Genomic DNA, 21,412 nt, shown 5'->3' on the forward strand with positions numbered 1-21,412 from the left:
AAATATTGTGTGAAAGTATTAAGAGAAGGTTTGAGAATAATTCATGGGAGTGTGTGCGGTGGCTGCTATGGAGTTAAATTCTTGTTTAAAAACATTTCTGGTTATCTAGGCCTCCATGCCTCAGAAAGTTGCAGTACTGTAGCATTACAATTTAAATGAATTCTCTCCCTTTTAAAATTAAACTTGGGCTCACATCAATTTCCATTCATGGAAAAAACATTTTGTATGCTAAAAACAAGAAAACACATTTATATTTATCAAGAAAAAAAAAAATCTAAATTAAACAAAAAAAAACAAATAGTGTTCAAAATAATTTTGTTTTAATGGAGGAAATATACCATGAGTTACCTGCCATTTGTCCTTGATCTGCCAAAATAAAAAAGCAAATGTGATTACATCTAAATAGAAATAATTAAAGTAACATTTAGACCTCAAAATGTGATTCCCTTCTATTTTATATCATGTAGAAATAAAGAAATAGAAAATAATTTAGCAACGGAATTCATAATTTACACTAAGTGGAATTAAATTCCACCATGTTATTGCCTTCTATGGTCAAAACACAAGTACACTGCATATTTTCAATATCCCAAAAATTCAGCTTTGAGTGTCTTCACAATGTATTGTGTGAGACAGAGTCACAATTTAAGACTAGAACCACTCGAACACTATTCAAACTGTAGCCCAGCACACAAGAGGCCCATTCATATCCTATGGATGGATCAACTTGTTGCTAATCTTTATTATCACACAGCAAATGAATATTCTCTAGGCAAATACACCTTGATGTTGTTCCCACTGATGTTCTCCAGGCTATTTAATCCAATACCGAGGTGTTTCCCTGCACTACCAGTCTTCAGCATGTTGTTCTAACCGAGGTTGTTAAAACCACACTGCTGTTAAAAATACATTCCCCAGAGGGCTTGCAGAAGACTTAACATTTAAGCAGGACAGAAAGCTTTAAGTCTAATTTAATGGAAGGTCAATATTGATGTAAAGTTTGCAGTGTGTCCTTTTCATTTTTACACCTCGAAGAATGTAATTGCAGTGGTGCACTTAAGAATTAATGCTGCCTTGTTGTGTTTTCTCATATTTTGAATTGGGTCAGGCAGTCTGGATCCTAAAGTGAACATAACATGGCAAGTGAGAGGCCCGAAGGGCTGCATATCACAGACTGCAACTGTTCGGTGACTCATAAAAGCTTTTTGTGTTTTTGTACATTCTGGGATGATACGCAGTTTTCCAATTCAGGATTATCTCCACGTCTAACTTCTGATGTGAACGTCGTCCTCCAATTTAGCTTTTTAGCTATGCTAGCTGTGTGACTCTAGAGACTGCAGTGTCAGCCACTACAGCCACGCAGAGCCACTAATACACATTGGAACAAATATTCTTGAATCTTTTAATCTCACGAGAGGCTGGTTACAAATTCTACTTGAGAGATGGCCGGTAGTTTTTGAAATGTTCTCAAAATGAGCCTCTGTCTGTTTACATTGAGGTTCTGCAGCTCAGAGTCAAGGCAAGAGAGGATCTCCTGAGCCCTGTGTTTATACTGTCTGTTTCCTGTGTGGCTGTTGAGGGAAGAGACACTGCAGTCAGAGACCAATCAAACATAAACACTGAACAATGGAAGATGGACGGAGGAAGATTTGCTGCAAAGACAGATTTTTGGGGTATCATCGTTTTGCCATCCAAGGCAGAGCTCCAGAATAACCTTTTTCACAAACAGCCCCAAAAAAGAATCTTATATGTAAACCATCACAGCATCAGAATGTCGTTTCTTTACTGTGATATTATCATACACACACACAGACAGACATACTGAGATTCTTGCTTTATAGTTTGATTAGATAGACGTTTGGGCTCCTGATAATCCATATTAGTCTGTGTATTTCTTAGTATTTCTAAATACTGGGGAATGGAATGGGAATAAAAAAAATCTGGCCCAGACTGCCCGACCAAAAACCATCAGGAGACACACCATCACATACGGCCTGTGTAGTAAACAGAGGATTAATTAATGATAATTTGTAGAAAATGGTTATTTTTTTGACTTTCATCTGTATAAGTTAGAAGCTATAGAGGGTGTGAGATCAGAATTCAGACTGGACAGTACAACAGGAAATACAACACCAGACATTCATTTTAGTAGTTTTCCTCCCTTCCTTGGATCTTTTTGAGATAAAATTCTGCAAATTCTGGAGCTTATCACACAGACTTTGAGTACTTTAATTAGTTTATTAGACTTTCTGATGAAATCAGAGCAGAAAAGAAAGCTATATATTATCCTGCTACATAAACTCAGACTAGATTCCTGTTGTCTTCTGCCTTCTGCTTATTGCTATGATCTTGAACCCAGTCAGCTGGTTCATATTTGTGAGGTCCTGCCAGAAAGCAGTGACTGAGGGGATAGATGGACCAGAGTTATGAGTTTTGCACCGGAACATTTCAGGTCTTGTGTTGAGTGATAGTAACTATAGTAACAGCACAAGAACACGCACTCCATTGTAATCGCTAGTCAACGCTCAGTTCAGTTTGTCATTTGCTAAATGATAATTTAAAAATAAGCAAATGAAAAATTATATCTATCCTTTCATTCCCAGGGAAGATCTCTGTTCGGCACACATTTTCTATCGTCTCCGGGACGACAGGACACAGTTGGTCTTAAGCCCTGCAAGTACAACTCAACAGGACGCCATGTCATGGTTGTCTAAGTATTCATAACATAAATACATACACAGTGAGAATACACGATTACCTCAGGCCCTTCACTTAGGCTTTATCTAAATGAGCACTGCCCTTTCCGGGTGAATTATAGTCATTAAGAAATGTGGTGATGTGCCTTACAGTCATATCTGGAGTGAAAGTGACTTTCATGACACAGCTCTTTGACTCTCTGGGGTAATTATGCTAAGTTGAGTGTTTATGTCAACTAATAGGCCCCATGATGTTTGCTGACTGACCACAGCTGAAGCAGCGACCAACGGGCACATGAGCTCGACCTTAGTGTGCGCCTGAGTGCAAGGCGAGTCTATCAGACTTTGATCCGGAAACTATCAGGCAAACCTCGTTACACTATCAAAGCACCATCTCTCCGTAGAGAAGGCTTGTCTCTCTTATCACAACTAGGACCCTGCCTCTGCCTCGAACAACTGGACCCCGGTTCCTGGGTGGTCTCGAGCCTTAGCTCCATAATAACGATGCCTAGCAGTTCCAAGAAGATGTGGAATACAGCGAGAATGCCTCATTTCAGCCAGATAGGAATCGCCTCATAACCTTGATGGGACTGATAAGGCAAGCTGGTGTAAGTCTTGCTCTCTCAAAATGAAGTAAATGAAATGTTTGTGAACCGAAAAATCTTACTAAGATTATAGTGATTTCATAGGTATAAGTATCAAATCCCATGTATTCATTCCATGCCCATATCTGAATTTTTGTGCAAGTTTGTGTGAGCCGCATCCATGAGTGGTAACAGGAGGAGGAGCACAGAGAAGCTGGAGGGGGATGTGCAACACAGCCCAAGGTGGGGTGCTGCTCTCCACTCTGTCTGCACTGCCGCTGTCCCATGTCCCTAACCTGGATCTGGACTCTTTTCAGGAGTGGAGGATAGAGAAGGGGGTGTGGTCTCCTCTTGTCTACCCCATTTCCTGCCTTCCACACCAGCTCTAATTGGAAATTTGGGTGGCCCTGTTTATTTACATGGTTGAAATGCGGCGAGGTTGTATTTATATTTTCATGGCGCGTTCTCAGCAGTGCTGCATTACATAGCCTTCCCCTGAGATCGCTGTGGGAGCGGGAGAGGAGTGTAGACTAGCCCAATGGTTGAACATGTTTGTGTGTGTGCGTGCGCCTGTGTGTGTGTGTGTGGCTGTGTGTGTGTGTGTGTGTGTGTGTGTGTGTGAGAGTGAGAGAAGAGTATGGAGGTTGTATGAGGTCTCATCTTCACTGCGAATCTGCACTTAATGATCTTGAGGTACAACCATTACATTTTTTGTGTTGCCTTTATTAATGTAATTGGGTCCATCTGCAGATTAAAGCCAAAAGAATAAGCCACTACAAAAAAATAAAACTCCTGTATGGGAGATTTGATTTTTTTCATGAAATAACACACTGTCAAAATATTCACAAAACAGAAGAAGAGCAGAAAACCAAATCATAAAACAGATTCATGCAACATGGCACAAATACTTCAAATGCAATGGACACTACATTATTCATATTGCTGAGTCATGCAGACAACATTTACATATGTCTTAAATGTAAAGGAAGAGCAAAGAAAGGATGTGCTAAAAGACTAAATGAATTAGAAAAAATAAATATGAAGGATTAAATAAAAAATATATATATATATGTAAAAAAAAAAATAAAAATAAAAATAAAATGACATGTCACATGTCACAAATCAGTCGAAAATGTCCAGGTAAGATTAAGGAACTGTGTCAGGAATTGTTCTAATCAAATACTGTTCAGAAAAGCACTAAAAACAATTACTCTATACAAGGCTTTAGTTTCAGACATTACACACCAGCCTAAGACCCTCTAACCTAAAGGTCTTACAGGTCCCATAAGTGTATACATGGATAAAAATTATCCTTAGATGAGCCATGTCAGAGTGGTGGCAATGTATGTTTATCTTTCAGACCAGGGCTGCTGAGTGGTGGAAGGCAGAGCTTTCTAGTCAAGCCATGGCTACAGAGAGCCTGGACCTGACTCTGGATAAAGTAAACACTTGAACACACACACACACACACACACACACACACACACACACACACACACACACACACACACACACACACACACACACACACACACTCTCACAGGGCTCTCCCGTCCTCCTCCCTGCCCGTCAGCTGGAGACCACACACCCAGACCACACAGAGTCTGAGAACAGCCCGAGTCACTCTCACGCAACACGACCCATGAGCTGTCACTCCGACCACCTCCGTCTCTCTGTCAGCACTAGTTCTGTGTGTCACTTGACACACAGAAACACAAAAAGTAGTATCTATGTTTAGAGAAAGAGAAAAGCTAAAGAAGTGGAACCCCAAACTCTTGATTTTTATAGGAAATTGTTTACAAGAAATACAAAAAAGCATTTGATCATATTTAGGAATCCAAATGAATTAAGTAGTTATGAAATTACTGTGTGTGTGTGTGTGTATGCATGTGCACTCCCACATGTGTGGATGTATGTTTGTCTTTGAGGCAGGGGTGTTACAGGGAATCACATCCCTGGGCCATTAGGAGTGATCAAACAGTTTGTGAATGCACAGATTACTGCTGATAATGGTTCAGCTAAATACAGACAGGAACCAAACAATGACACATCACTCCCTGCTGGTCATTTATTTTACTGCAGCCACATCCATACACAGTGACTTGGTTGGTCTTAACTTGAAAATTGCACTCTTGGTTTCATATGTCCCTGGAGGAAATATAGTTTATGGTTTGAAAAAATAATAAATCAGCATTTCCTACTTTCCTTTATCTCCTTGCCAGTAGCCAGTCAAACTAAACAGACAGCCAAGCCCGTCCATTAGTGCCAGGTAGCCCACCATATTGTTTTGCTTATCAACCCTTATCTGTTTACACTCGTCTCCAACGCCATCTGATTGTTTTCCATTACTTTGCTGCTCCTCATCCGACAACTGTTTTTGCTTTCCTGCCATCATAATGTATTGGGTCAAGTACATTGTTATCTGAGGAGTCTCATATAAACACAGACAACTGAAAACAATTCAAGCTGATTAATTATGACGATAAAAAATTTTATTTACTGCTGATGGGGAGCAATTCTCATGCCTCCAATAGGTTATATTAATAAAAATAATAAATTATGCTAAGAGTAATTCTATGTGTATACACTCCACCTCACATAGGCAGGTCAGTTTTATTGTCCTGTGCTCTGCCATTACATAAGTCTTGACATTATTTGCTCCCATCATCTACAGCTTCATGAGAGCACAGCATCAGTGGACCGGTGGATGATGATTGATGGATTTGCAGTGTCAGTTTGAGAGGTCAAAATAAGTAAAAACAAAAATGAGGTCAACACCTTCCTAACCAGGGGGGTCTACCAGCAGGATCAGCCCGTGGCGACAAGAGTTAAACAGCACTGTCATCAAATGCTGGGCAGGGGTCTCAGTAATCCCTGACCCTAAACACAGCGGGGTCACTGACTCTGAGTCTAGTGTAAAATTACCACAGGTATACTTTTTTGTTTGTTTTTTTAAGTAAGGGAATCCAGCCAGGTGTTCATCAGAATTTGCACATTTAGTTGTGAATGCAGAATGAATTTTCTAGCTACTTTTGTGTAGATAGCAGATTTACAATGTGCAGAAAAAAGTCTCGAAGTACTTCCCCTTCATGCCAGCAGGGGGCGTACGTGCGTGTGTGTGTGTGTGTGTGTGTGTGTGTGTGTGTGTGTGTGTGTGTATATATATTTTGTGTCCGTCTCCAGCTGTACATAAAGTATTCAATGTCTGCAATTTGTCAGGTGCTTTTAAACCACTATGACCTCCCATTGTGTGTACAACATGTAGAACCATGTATGACAACCCAGGACAATCACCAGTATTTTGTTATCTAGAGAATGAGGGTTGAGTGGACAAGTCATTAACCTCAAGCCTGACTTCTACCCTAACTGTGGGGAAGAGTTTGTATAGTGCTCCCTGCACTGTTCTCACTCAACCAACATCTTATCTTTCTATGATCTCTGAGCACTTACATTAAAAAGTGATTTTACCCTCTCCCACTGAAGAGGTAAAACTACCCACAATTTTACCAAAAAAAAAAAAAAAAAAAGCACTGATAAATATCCTTTATAAATAAACATAATTTCATGGAGACGTTTTTGTTCTTCTTATCAGAGCCAGACTGAAAATGCTGAGGCCCCGAGCACAAAATCTTGGAGGCCCCTGCTCTGCTCTCCACAAATGCAATCCAGGTTTTTAAATATGCATTCCCAGCAGAAGTTACTATCTGTTAGAACAGTAACTCACTTAATTTACACTGACATGCTACAGCTTATGATCATAAACTGAGTGACAATATCATCACCTGTAGATATATCCCATCATACAGGATTTACACCACATGATTGCAACAGTACTTTCCTGGGCCAGCAACAACAATATTAATGCATTAGCCTACAGTGTGTGGGTTAATGGTATAATATTTCTTTAATCTCTCTTATCGAATTTATCTGTTATGTTTTTTGTTTATTTAACTCTCTTAACCAGTTTCTTTTAGTCTAGCTTTTATTTACATCTATTTTATTATAGCTCTTCAATGTATCTTATTGTATTTCATAGTCAGCATTTTTATTTTTGTCTTGTGTTTTTAATCTCTTGATATCTATTTTTATGTCACTATTCTTAACTACTATTACTGTCATGATAGCTTTCAGATCTATTTCATCACATGTTTATCACTTTACTTTCTCAAGTCCATTGGTCTGAAGAGAACACGTGCAATGCAGAGCAAACAGGAAACAGCAAGACATCAGTACAAAAACACAGCAACAACAACCCATTTCAGCATAGATGGAACCACCGTATATCAATGCCAGCAACACGAAGCCACGAAAACACAGCCAGCAATACTGACTACGACCATCTTTTGATACATGCAGACTTGCGAAGCAGCATTAAATAGACATAGATGAGATGGATAAAATATAATCATCATAGTATTAATTTTGATAAAATGTTAAAAGATGCAGTTGCCAGTTATTGGACAGTAAAATGCTAATACAAAAATGACACATGTCATGCAACACAGAGTTAAAGGACAAAACGTACCAAATTGGTAATAAAATATTATTGCATAAAACAGACTACTTATGACTATAGATTTGCTCAGCTTTTAATGCTTTAACAGGATATGAACAGACAGGCAGGCCTTATAATGCGAGTAATGTGATTATATAATAATAATAATAATATGAATATGAATATGAATAATAGGACATTTGTTGTTTTGATTTTGCCATGGGCTAAGTCAATTCATTTTATTTTATGAGAAAAATTGGCGCCTCAGATACTTCACCATGGCGCCTAGCCTGGTTAAAATAGTTACTTATTATTATCTATGGTTGAAACAGGCTGCCCTGTTGGTAACCTACCTCCCACTGGATCTCCTGCATCCATCGGTGTCGGCCTCAGGTGGAGAGATGAGGGAAGGGCTGTTGAACAGGTGGCTGTCGCAGGCTCGTGGCTCTCTGCCTCTGTTTCATGCTGATGCTCAGTGGAACTAACGTTAGTGGCTGCTCCCGTTTAAGGTTAGAGGAAACACAAATCGACGGGGGAACAGAATTGTCCTCTTCTTATTCCACGTTAACACCCTTCCAGGCTCGTTGCTAATGCTAGCAAGTCGACTTTTGAAAACAGTCGAGATAGATGGTGTAATTCGTCCAAGTTTCAGTTTCTCTAATGCTCTTTTGTTTCTCCGTGTTTCCCCTTGATGCTCCACTGAACCAACGTTTGTCTTCCATGATGTTTTCAAGAGGCGCCCTCCTCACCTGGCGGGCTTTGGCGCTAAATTCCCACGGTCATCACCTGACCTGACACGTCATCATCGTGCTACAGACCCGCCAAGCAAACCAATCATAATAAAAAATGTTCAATTGCAAATAAAGTAACTCTGCATTCATTGGTTTGCACTAAACTATTAAGTCAATTATAATCGAAGCCTAATTTAAATACAACTAAATTTATTTGTAAAAAAGAAAGAAAGAAAAGAAAGCAAGGCCAGTTGGTGGGTTTGGAGGCCCCCTAGAGGTCGGAGGCCCCACGGCACCGGGCCAACCGGCCAGTGGACAATCCGTGTTTACCTTTGTGTATTCTACAACGAAATCTGTTTTGTTTACCTGCAGCTACACCAACCAGCAGATGTCAGCGAAACATTGCCAAGTTTTTCTTGTGATTTAACCTAATTGTTTTCTTGCCTCAGATCCTTGCTGTATTATCACACATAAATAAATGGATAAGCCAACCATACAAACCAACAGTGCTTTACAAACTGTATATTCTGAATATGTAGCTCAAACTCTGAATAACAGAATTATTATAAAATGAAAATCTGACAAGTTCAATGTAAAAGTATAAATGAACAAGATGAAGCTGTATAGTAAGTGTGATCAGTGTTACTGCAGAGAAATTCCTAAGTCAAAAGATAATCCATGTGTGAAAGGTAGTAAAAGTAGCAATAACAGGATCAGGTTGAGATATTTACACAACAGCTAAAAAGTTGCAGTGATTCTGGCCACTGTTAGCCTACTTTTTTTCTGAAGTGGAAAACAAGATTTAAACTGTGGCGTAGTATTATTTGCCACTACCAGCCCAATCAGTCAAATTCTTCATAGTCACTGAGTCAAGATGGAACCAAAAGAAACACTTTCTTTTGGAGAAAGTGGTGAAGTTAATATGCCGCTGGTGGTTTCATTTCTCTCTAAAAACCTTTTTGGGCGATTTGGTGACTAAACAGTCCGCTCCAAAGCTTCGAGTGAAGGGCTCAGGCGATGTCGCTTGGAGTAACGGTTCACATAGGCGGATAAACTGAAGCCTAACTACAAATGATGTGGCTTCCTGCAGAGGGGGAAACACCATGGCAAATGTGTGAATGTGTTTTTCTTTTTTTCTTTCTTCTTTTTTTCTTTTTTTTTTGTTCTTTTTCTTTTTGTAACCAAATATGACTCTCTCATTCTTCCACCCTTTTGTTTGCAAATCAGGGGAGCTCAAAGACAAAACAGCACAGTAGACATGTTACAGAAGATTGATACTTTTATTTAAAAATAAATCATCTATTCATGTTGAAGTTTTATATTAATCAATGTCTGATTATTGCTACTGTTATTTAAAAAAGATTAACAACAATATTTTTTCGGTATGCACACTTTTTGTGATTTCCTCTGTAGCTTGCTCTGAATATTTTACTGTAACTGTAATAAGAAATGGGTGTGTGTGTGTGTGTGTGTGTCTGTGTTTGAGTCACAGATGCTGTAGGTGGGGGAGTCACATGCTTTATCCTGAGTCCACAAATGTCAATTTCTGATAACAGTAATACTGCAACTATGTGACACACACATGTACCCACCTACACATGCACACATGGCCCTTTTCTACACACACACGCACACATATACACTGTTTACCACAACAGCACACTGTATATTGAGCTGGTATCGTTTTCACTATTAGGATCTGATTTTTACTGAGTCAAATGTCTGGTTGTATTGAAGTAATGCGAAACAAAAAAATTCACCCAGCAGACGATCAGAGATACTGACTGGATGTTTAGGGGTGGGGGTGGGGGTGGGGGGGGGTGAGGGAGGATTTATGGTTCACACACACACAAAAAAGAAAAACATTCCTGCCTGTGATTTTGGTCAGACTTTTGAAGCCATTGTGAAAGTGATGTGGTTTAAGTGTGAAGGAAGTAAATGCAGAGATCGAAACTCTGGACCACAGAAGAAAAGCATAACACAGCCTCCATCCCTCCTATTGCTGCATTGGCCTTTAGGACTTCAACGTACTGAGAAATTCCTCTAAAAACATTTGCATTTTGTGTCTAATGTTATATACGCATTCCTGAGTGGGTAACGGACATTTTGTTGAGCTGTTGTGATTTTAGAGGATGTTACATCCAGTGAAGCTCTGCAATGTCTCAGGCATGGGAACCAGAGAGCTGTTCCCTGGCTAAAGCTGCACAAAGACCACAAAGATAGTTTTCCTTCCCATTTGTGAGGCCGCTAGTTTCAGGTAAAGAGGAACAGGTACGGTTTCCTTACAAGTTACGGGATGAGTGTGATTTTTCCAGTCAACTTCCTACAGTCCAGTCATGTCAAAACCACCCATCATGGCCAGTCTTTTCTGGTGACACAGACCTTAAGCCTCAAGCTGCTCCCTGATTATGAGTTGTTCGCCACTGGTCCCCTACTTTTTTGCTTCCACCATTGTACGCATTCCTGTGCTTTGCCTTTTCAGTTCTCTACAACCCCACAATATGTTTTCTTAATTATTGATTCCATAACTGTCCACACTCATAGCTCAATTCACAGGTTTAATTTCTAATGCTAACAACCATTAGACAATAACAGTATGTAAACAAACACTGAAAAAATCAAAATATACATAACTGTGAGCTTCAAAATATAATATCACAATCAAAATAGTTAATTTCTTCTTCATTGTCACCTACAAACAGCTCTTAATTTAAAGGAATCAGATGTTTTTCTGATCAGATTCAGTAGAAATTGATTTTTGTTAACACACCCTGCAATACATGGTGCAGCCTAGAGGGAAACGATTTGTGATAACAGCTTCCTTTACTACACCACCAGACCAGTGATTTCTCTCACATTCAACTTGTATTATTCAATTTTATTCATTTATTTATTTTTTGTAATGAAAAGAATTGAGGTCTTAGCGCTGAGATTGTTCACTTGCTCATCAGAGCATACGTTTTTATTTGGCACATCATGCACACAGAAAGAGCTCTGTCAACCTACTTTAAAAGGGAGTCTGTGATTGTCTTGAGTGCTGAGTGCAACAATGACATTGTCAGCTGTTAGATATGAAAACGTGTTAAGTATTCATTCATACTCTGTAATATTACTTCGGAGTATCAGTGTTTGTCTTAGGGGCCACTCTTCCTGTGCACCTGTGCTAGTACTTCCTGTCTCAGTCGCCCTCCGCTCCCCTCATCCCCCCCACCCTCAAACCGCATCCTTCACACTGTCACAATAATACATTTAGTGAAAAAAAAAAACATTACCCCAAAGTCCCAGACACAAAGACTACGACACATAGGTGTGCAAGTGAAAACAACAGGGTCTTCCCCATCTCTACCCCTGAGTAGCGTGCAAGTGCCTACCATTTACAGTACACAGCACTGCAGTCACAAGGCGGTGAATGGTCAGCAGTTTACATTCGCATTCCTCCCCTCCAGCGTGTGTGTGTGTGTGTGTGTGTGTGTGTGTGTGTGTGTGTGTGTGTGTGTGTGTGTGTGTGTGTGTGTGTGAGCATGCATGCTTGTCACTCCTGAATATGCTGTAGAGGCCTCTGGGAAGGATAGTCGATTGCTGGAGATGATGTGTTCTGTTCCTGGATGTGATCATAGCCCCGCAGGTAGTGGCCACTGTTCTGCTGGTAATAGTACACCAGTTTTCTGGCAAACACTGGCTCCACCTAAAATGAAATTATGTCTATGTATGAAATATGTCTGTGTCATATTATACTACTGTTTACTGCGTAGCAAAGACTATAGCCTAATGCCTTCATTTTATGCCTGTTCTGGTTGATCAGGCCATTTAAAAAATCATTACAAACATACAATATGCAGATTCTGCAATTCTTTCACATTTCTCGTCTATTTAAACTAGTTTGTTTGAGAAATTAGCCTTAAAACCCAGTTAGCCTTCTTACATCTCCGGTTCCCAAAGTCGATGGGTTTTTGGTTGGATGCCAGAAATAAGGTCCGTAGTTATCACAAGACATTTTCACATTTTATTCTATGACATAAAATACGTAAGTAAATAACCCACTCGTGATTTTTGAAGCTTTTACATTTCTAAAAAAAGGCGGTTGCTCACAAGTGGCTAAATAAGACAACAGAGGTCGTCATGACATTCAACGTCATCACACTGAACACGAAAACAGATCTACTCACAAATCCACCTTAACATGCTCGTGCTCTTGCAAACTATTACTAACTTTCTATGAGGAAAGGCTTTTGTAGACTAAGTAAGCCATGTAAGTCATGTGAACGGGGTGTATTTCATTTAAAGCCAAACATTGGCTTTTTACTTTTCACAATAGTATTTAGGCTTCAATGGAAAAATCCTGTTGGCTTTTTGTTGACGGAACCAGGGTGATGCTAACTTCTGGGTCAGCCTACAATAATGCATCATCCCTGCGACACTCTGTCTCTGTTTTACTAAGTGTCTTCCCGAAAACTATTAATATTCAAGTTGAATGAAATACAAGTCATTAATTTACATATTCATGCATACAAGGCACCTAAAACACATTAAATCACATTAATTCAACCAGTCACTGATGGTCACTGACATCAGCTAGTTACATTAGCTTTAGCAAGAGTTTGTTTGTTTTGTTTTTCTCCGTAACAGCTGAATTTAGCTACAGCATCATTGAGTTACAGAATAACTAACTGAAAAAATTAACATGTGTGTTCATAAAAACTGATATATATATAGTCAAATCAATGAGTAAATCAAGCTTTGGTTTTGGCTAAGGCACGCCGTGACTATCTCACCCATTAGCATGATATTGCGTTAAAGCAGCTTGGCTATATTTGATCACTTTTGTAGTTGTAGTGTAAATTTAAAAAGGTGCAGTTTTTGTGTTCTACATTTGTAGTACAGTATACAGTTCTCTAATTTTGAAAAAAAATTATACATCAGTCAAATTTGGTTTTTAGAAAGAGGAATATTTGTAACCACATTTTCCACCACATGATAATGTAATAGCTCATGTCCTTATCAAAGAACTGCTCTCAATTACAAGGTTAAGTTTTGTAGTGGATCGGTACCTGTGCTGTGATCAGCTTCCTCTGTCGCTGTGGGTCGGGATACTCATCTCCAAAACATAGCACCACCTGGTGTCTTGGTACATGTCGGCCATTATGGGCAAAATCTTGAAGCTCTGCGAGAAGAAGAGCAAGAAAAGTGCTACTTATCATACAGTCCAGCAAGCCACATGTTAACAGTAAATAAACAGTTAAACTCCAAGTTGCTCATGACATTTTCCTTAATTAAGACAGCTTTTCTGGAAACCACTGATGAGGATGATGGAAATTTCAGTGTGAAATGGCACAGAAACACCATCTTGTCATACTGTGTGCTGGGCCACGGAAGGTGGGTGGGGACTCCACACACTTTGGCCCCCTGCTGAGAATGTGACTAGCTTCTTCGAGCTACCTTAAGAGGGACTTACCCAGCTAAAGTGCCTGCAACCTCTCCTTCATCATTAACATCAACATAGTCACAGCCATTATCGACATGACCACATCCATCATCATACTGGAAACAGCTGTAGCAGCGTGGGTACTGGTGCATTCTAGTTATTCTTCTCACTTACAGAATTTGGTCAATTGTTCTGATCAAAATTATTAAGAATATTGAATATCTTTGCAAACATCAGTGGACAAGATCCTGTGAAAGCTCATAATACAATAATGATGTCTCAGTCTGTGGACTAACAAGTTACCATAAAGCTGAATCAATACCTTTGTGACCTGTGCTAGAAAATAACTCAGTACATTTACTCAACACCTGTAACTCAGTAGTATTTTAAAGCGTGTGTACTTTATATCTGTACTTTACTACAGAGAAAGATTGTGGTTTTTAATTGCCGACAAACGCTGTATATTATATCTACTTAAAGGTACATTGTAGTGTACTCATAAATATGTTTTTCTGATAATAATTCTGTATCTTTTCTTATTAAAAAAAATTAACTACAGGACATTACTTTATGATATTGTTATGTATCTATAGAGGATGATATATTCTGTACAGCCTCTGAAGCTCTTTGAGGCCAATTTGTGATTCTGGGCTGTAAAAACTGACATGACTTTAGTAACGTATCTGAATACTTCTTCCACCACTTTCTGTGACACAGACTGAACAATACATTTTAGTATAAACTTTACAAACAGTTTTTATAGCAAAAGTATTATATTGGATTGCGTCATTAGGTTTACCTCCAAACTTATGTGTGTGAACAGAACACTACAGCGGCCTATTAGTCCTTACCAATAAGGAATTGCTGGGTGTCAAACAGTTTGCATGGCTGCTCCTTCTCCAGCTTGTTGGGTTTATCCAGATACGGAGCCAGAGGTCCCTCCCAGTATACTCGTCCCTGGCATAGGCGCTTAGCGTACAACCCATCAGGCATCATCCATAGATGCACCCCCCTCTCCAGTATGTTAGGAAGCATCTCAGCACCCTGCCTCTGAGATTCAGGGTACGGGAATGGAAAAAGGATGGTTTCTGCCCCACTGTGAAACTTGTCCTCTGGGCATGGGGAAGAGGGGGAGGATGAGGATGGAGAGGAGGAGGAGGTGGAAGACGTGATCCGGCAACCTTCTGGGCTGGTGGTGGTAACTTCCTTCACCAAAGATTCTCTGTAGTATAGGGACACATGCAGGCTGACATCTGGAAGAAAGATATCCGCATTTAACAGATATTTATTCGTAGGAGAACTCATCAGTATCATCATCAGCAATTTGAGCCTCGCAGCATGATCAGATGCAGACCCTGAAATGTCAAGCTTAAATAAAACATAATCTTCAGTAATCTTGCCATGAAAACTATTACTAACTTATCATTCTAAGCATCTTTTTAATCCCCTTTTTTTTAATCTATCAGGAAATGGGCCAAAAAAACACTCACTATTCATGCAAATAAATTCAAAATAGTACAAATTTAAAAACAAGCATATGAGTGAACGTCTATTTATGGGTTTTAGTTTACCAGAGCTGATTCTTTACCTGTTATTGCATTGTTGTGGTCCATTGTGTACATGGGTGGCTGCGACTCTGAAAAGTAGGTGTGGATGGAGAGCTGAAAACCTGCGCAGAGTAAATTGAATAAATATTGGTTATAATTGGAGGATTGAATCTGAAAGTGTTGACATGTGAAAGGGTGTTTGGCCACTTCTTTTCAAGTTTGAGGAAGTTTTTTTTTTTTTTTTAATTATCATTGTAGTCTAATCTGGAACAATAGCAAGTCTGCAGAATGTGTTGGGGCCTTGCTGTAGATCAGGCAGGCACACAAGTCGCACATTTAACACATCTTCCAGCCGTATGCAACAATAACCTACAAACAACCAGGCCGTCTGCATAAACAAATTTAGCTCAAGATATTTTTGCACAGATCACTGACCACCATGTGCATAGCTAATGGATCAACCACTGCCTGTTTCCCAGCTATTGCATACCTGCCATCTGTCCAGCCCGCAAATGAATTAGCATTTCCATTCATGGGGGTTGTGCATTGTTTCCCTATCAATATGAATCCAAGCTAATTTCACAGTTTTTTTCCCAAGACTTTACCTTGGATTCTAAACACACCTACACCCACAAAACGGTGCACATTCTCACTTGGAAGCTGTCCACTGCAACCTCAGGTAAATATAGCCATCAAAAGTGTAACGTGTCTGATGGGACAGCAACTTTGCTACAGTAAATCTTACATAGTCAAAGCACAGTATACTGTGTTGTCTTGTTAGAATAATCACTGAGCTCATTTATCTGTGGTACAAACCATAATCACTTTACAATCACTTTCTGCTGTGATACTGCTGTGACGATAAACACTTTGAAACTGCTGTGAATCTCCCTCTGCTATAATTAGTGCTTTCAAATAAATTAACTGGAAATGCAGGCTTTTATGAGGTTTATTTATCACCCAAACCTAATATAACTTATATTTACTTATTTGAAAAGTTTCCATTTAATTTTATATGATGTACCTCATAATGTGTCAACAATATTCTTGCTCTTCTTTATGCATAAAAAAAAAGTTGGTGATGAAACAGTCTTTGAATTTATCTGTGGGTGTTTTTTTCTCCTACCTTAAAGATCAAATGTGGATTCCACTGTAAACTACATGTGAGGGATTGTGATAACTGATGACATTTTAATTTAAAAACGTACAAGACTAATGACATGACCTTATAACCTGTTAAAGCCTCATTTCAGAGATTGATCAAAGTATTGTACAATGAAACAAATAAGCACGATTATAAGTGCCTGTTTTATTTTGTCAGTAAGGTGATAACTTTATTCCATTTCAGACCAGACTTCACATTTGATAAAAGGACTGACAGGATGTCTGTGGTTGGAAACTGATGCACTTATTTGGAAAATATTTATGAAAATTTAAAAAAAGAAATGTATAAATTTGCATTAAAACAATCAAAATGTCACGCATCTAGAACTTATTTGACCAAATGAAATTTGAGAAAATTATTTGAAAACATTATAGTTATTTTTATGTGTGTGAATATGTTGCATCCATGATGTTTGTATGGCTGTATCTTACCATTTTCCGAGTGTGACCCAGGCCAAGCCCGGCTGATGGTTGACGGGTAGTGGCCATACTGCAGCTCTGCATGTGACCCGTGGTGATGTGGAGGTGGAAGAGGTTGTTGTTCTTGTGGTGGGTAATCCCTCCAGTCCCTTCTCTCCTGAGAAACCATATAGCTGGGTACCTGAGAAGGGAGCATATGAATGGTCACTCAGAGAAGATGTCATAAACTAAAACATTTCTTCTCTATTTATGTGTTAGGCCTGGTTGAGCCTATAGGATGCAGCAGTCACAAAATGTGCTGACCTGGTTTTGCAGAGATGCATACTGAGGAATATATCCGAGAGCATTCATATGTGATGGTGTCTCCTCCATACTGCTCATCTTCAATCCTGTAAATGTACAAAACCAAAAATACATTTGTCAGATAAATCATTCACAATATTGGCCATGCTTTTCTATGAAGACAGCACATCTTCTTCCAAAAAGAAGGAACTTGCATCTGTGATAATAATACAGGATTGTAATTTAGCTTTATTGTACAGATTAACTATAAACTAAAAATGTAAACTACCCTGATTCATTTAGCGGGTGTAAACTGTGAATGTGCTTATGCAATTATGAGATCTTGCTATTTTAACTTAAGTGATTGGGTGATTTGCAACAGATGACTCAGGCAACTGCCAATCTATATCTTGCTTGCGAAGCAAGCATTAGCCCAGATACAAAGAACTGCTCTGCTGTGACAAAAACTGTTGTACTATGGCAGAGACTTAGTTATGCAAGGCTGGAGGTCGTCTGGTTGTGTTATGTGCACCCTGCACTTAGTAACCGAAGCCCTCTAAAAAAAGCACTACGGCCTTTTTGGTACATGCTTTGGCTTCCTTTGTGCTTCCTGCCTCAATAGATTCAACTGCAGTGGTGCACATGTATGTGAAAAATGCACCAGCACTCACATAAACAATGTGGCTTGCTTTGTGAAACGCAGCAGTGCACTGTATATGTAAATGTAAATGAACCATTGTTCTGGCATGGGTTTAGAGTTTACTATTTGTCAATTGAAGACCAACTATAAAATATTTTGCCCCTCACCACAGCTTGCTACATCTATCACTGCAGACATAGGTGGCTTAATGTAAATTGCAAAAGGCCTTATTGCATCTTACATGGTCATTATTTAAACACTTACCTTTTTTGGCTCCCTCTGGAATGATTCTGTAGACTTTGTAGGGATCTGAGATGTCCAGTTGGCTTCTTTCTACTAACTCATCAAAGTCATTGCTTTTATTAAGAGCACAGCGTAGTCTAGTTTTCCATGTGGGGGGATCTGGCTTGTCCACACCTTCCTTATATTTTCCTTTAAACATTGCCCATGCCTGAAACAATCATTGAATTGATTCATTTAAACTTCCTCTTTATTCATGCCAGTGTACAAAGACTAGGGCTTTGAAGAATGGATTAACGCCCAAGCACTTATAGCCCTTTTAGCAGTAGCCTTTTCAAAACAATGTTACACATCTGTAACAAAAAATTAAAAAAGCAGACATTTTAAAATATGCTTTTGAAGGGTAATTCGTGTGCAGTAGTGATTTTAAAATGCCAATGTCAGAGGCTTCAGATGCAGTGTGAGAAGACAGGTGGGATGGTCTGACCTTGAAGAGCGCAGCATCCTCCTCTCTGTTATAATCTTGTTTGCCTGCATGTTTCCACGGAATCCGGAAAATAGTTTTTTCATCGTTTTCCCAAACCAGGCCAGGATATCTCCTGCTGTCAATCTGATCGATCAGCCACTGTCTGAGTTTGCCGTTGCCACAATGGACTGACAGGCCGGCGTCCTCATCCAGGTTCATCTCTGCAAAATAAGACAAAATAAAAATCAAATTTAGTGCATAAAAGACCTGTGGGCGTAGTAAGATGATGTTCTTCTTGCTTTAAGAACTGTGAGACTCATTTCCCTGAACCTGAGAAAAGAAGTTTGATCAATTTGATCGGCTGATTAAGGTACGAGGTTCATCTTAAAAGTTTCTTTCCAAGTACAATTCTTTTAGTAATGAAAAGAGCTGCCAAGGTGAGTTAGTTGAGCTGCACTTAGCCTTTGCTCTGCAGCCCTAGCTGTAACATTAGCAGGCACTTTTCAATGCATTTTAACTAGTTGTCTCGGGATGGGTTTGACACCTTTGGTCATACTCATACACAAGTGAAGGGTGTAAGTGTAAGCGTTGAAGTGGCCAAAAAGAAGTGTGACACATTTGTGAGACATGCATGGATAGAGACATAAGTGTGTTAGCTATATCTAAATGAAAAGAATATGTTTTAACACAACTACAGTGCATGCTTGTATACATGCTACTGAGACATGTTTCTTAACTTCATCCTATCAGTTTTGTAGGACATTAATTCAACTTTAAACAAGACAAGTTATATGATTAACAGGATAAGTTGAATGACAAACTTCTAATTAACCCAAGTTAATATTATCTTGAAATTTTACCTGCCAACCTTGATACTGACTCAAATGATTGAGATCAGCTATTTTCTCCTGACTAAAACTGGGGTTAGTGGGGGTTAATAGATACATTAAAGGTTTTCATTAATCATAATGTTGAAAATACGCTTACTCATTTAAGAGGAGCTATGTCTTACCTTTGATCAACGTGAGCTCCCCGCTGAAATCTGTTTTGAAGCTCTCGGTGTCCTATTCTTAAATGTAATCACATCTTGATTTGTAACAGGGAGGAGCCTCTCAGGCTCTGAGAAGTTCAAGAGGAGATGCGCAGCAGTCAGTCGTTCATTTCTGTGAAATTCAGCGCCCACACACAGTGCTACAGTGGGGAATCCCTCTAGTGACACCCTGAGCACACACCGGGACAGAATGGAACAGTTACCTGTATACATTACCATCACAAAATACCCCCCCCGACACATATTGTTCATGTTTTACCGAAGTTCTACCTAATTTGCACTTCCATAACTGCTGACTGGAAACAATACAGTCTTTAAAGTTCTTAAATTCGTGATTGAGGAAATACTGACTTTGACTGGGTGACTGATGAGGCACGAGGAACCAATGTGGAGAGAAAAAGCACATGGTTGAGTCCAGAGTACATCTTGTATCTTTTAACAGTACTTTGTTTAGTGCCCTCCAGTGGCTATCTATGCACACACCCAGCAATCAATGGTGTGTATACGACTACTGTATGTAATATCTCACCATGGTGAAATTAATGGAGTTTTTAATGCTTTATAGTATTTAAAAGACAGTTGAGCAGAGAGAGTGAGAAAAGAACATGATCTTGGTGTTTTTGATGCCACCATGCATGACCTGCCTTGCACATTAGACAAACAGGAAGAGAACCAGGAAACAGAGATGTAAACATAGAATAGAAGCATAGAAGCATTGAATGTGTCTTATCACCTTCAATGTGTCAGCCCGCTGTAAGTGACAAACTCACAAAACAATTGACTTTACTCCCTTATTTCACTATTTAAAATCACTACAAATTTCACTTTCAATTATCTTATGAAATGAATCCAGTGTAAGTTAATGAAAAAAGGTGAGTTAAATCCACTATATTCCTGCATGATGTTTTGCAGAGTAAGAATAACTCCTAAGTGCCGAAAAAGCCAACTTCAGAGTAAAATAGTGCCTCCCTGAAAGTGAGGATGTCACTTTTATTGTATTATTCCTACAGCAAAGTGTATTCTTTAAGAGTAGCTTTTCATGTGATCACATGATTAATCATTTGCATGAAAAGAGACCCTACACCCACCCCACTGTTAATTACAATCCCTTAAATATTGTTGTCAGTGATGTTAAAAGCATATAGGACTTTAATTTCAAGGTAAATTTTATCTACATGAACCGCTGGCAATTTATACACAAAAAAGACAAGAATATTTGCATTATTTGTATGGTACATTGGCCTTGTTGGTGTGTTGTTGTTGTTGTTGTTGTTGTTACCGTACTTTACAAATATAGTTCCAGCATGAGTAGTTTCCGCCTAGGGCAGCAGGGGTGCATGCCCCTAGTGCTGGCTGCTGGACAAATATGATCTTGGTGTGTGCTCTGCCACGTTCTCTTCACACATGGCATTGTTGCACATTTTTCTTTCGTGCTGTATCTGGACCAGCAGTAGTCGTTGGATTGGTCCCTGCCACTTTGGTACTGGTAGCTGAATCAGGCAGATCAGTGGGACTAGCAGGCACTAAATAGTTTTCTTCATCTCCATCTCCCTGTCTCTCTCTCTCTCAGTTGCGAGGAAATGCGAACAGTTTTAGTTTAGTGAGTAAAGTGCCCACAAGTAAACCCAGGATTTGCATGTCGCTTTCTTTAGAATTCGTCTGAGTCTGAGTGGA

The 21,412-nt window shown here is 39.3% G+C and overlaps 1 protein-coding gene across 1 annotated transcript; it reads right to left on the reverse strand.

Moving 5' to 3' along the window:
• Positions 1-9,335: 9,335 nt before the first annotated feature.
• irf4a (interferon regulatory factor 4a) lies at positions 9,336-19,747 on the reverse strand. The gene is made up of 9 exons (XM_056390366.1): positions 19,700-19,747; positions 18,709-18,908; positions 18,246-18,432; positions 17,363-17,448; positions 17,072-17,240; positions 15,517-15,597; positions 14,780-15,181; positions 13,555-13,667; positions 9,336-12,191 (listed from the first exon to the last, which is right to left on the reverse strand). Exons 2-9 carry the CDS (start codon positions 18,904-18,906, stop codon positions 12,039-12,041), a joined length of 1,389 nt encoding a protein of 462 aa, XP_056246341.1. The 5' UTR covers positions 18,907-18,908; positions 19,700-19,747; the 3' UTR covers positions 9,336-12,038.
• Between the last annotated feature and the right edge of the window lie 1,665 nt (positions 19,748-21,412).

The sequence above is a fragment of the Seriola aureovittata genome, chromosome 12 (genome assembly GCF_021018895.1).
Source record: "Seriola aureovittata isolate HTS-2021-v1 ecotype China chromosome 12, ASM2101889v1, whole genome shotgun sequence".
Lineage (NCBI taxonomy): Eukaryota > Metazoa > Chordata > Actinopteri > Carangiformes > Carangidae > Seriola > Seriola aureovittata.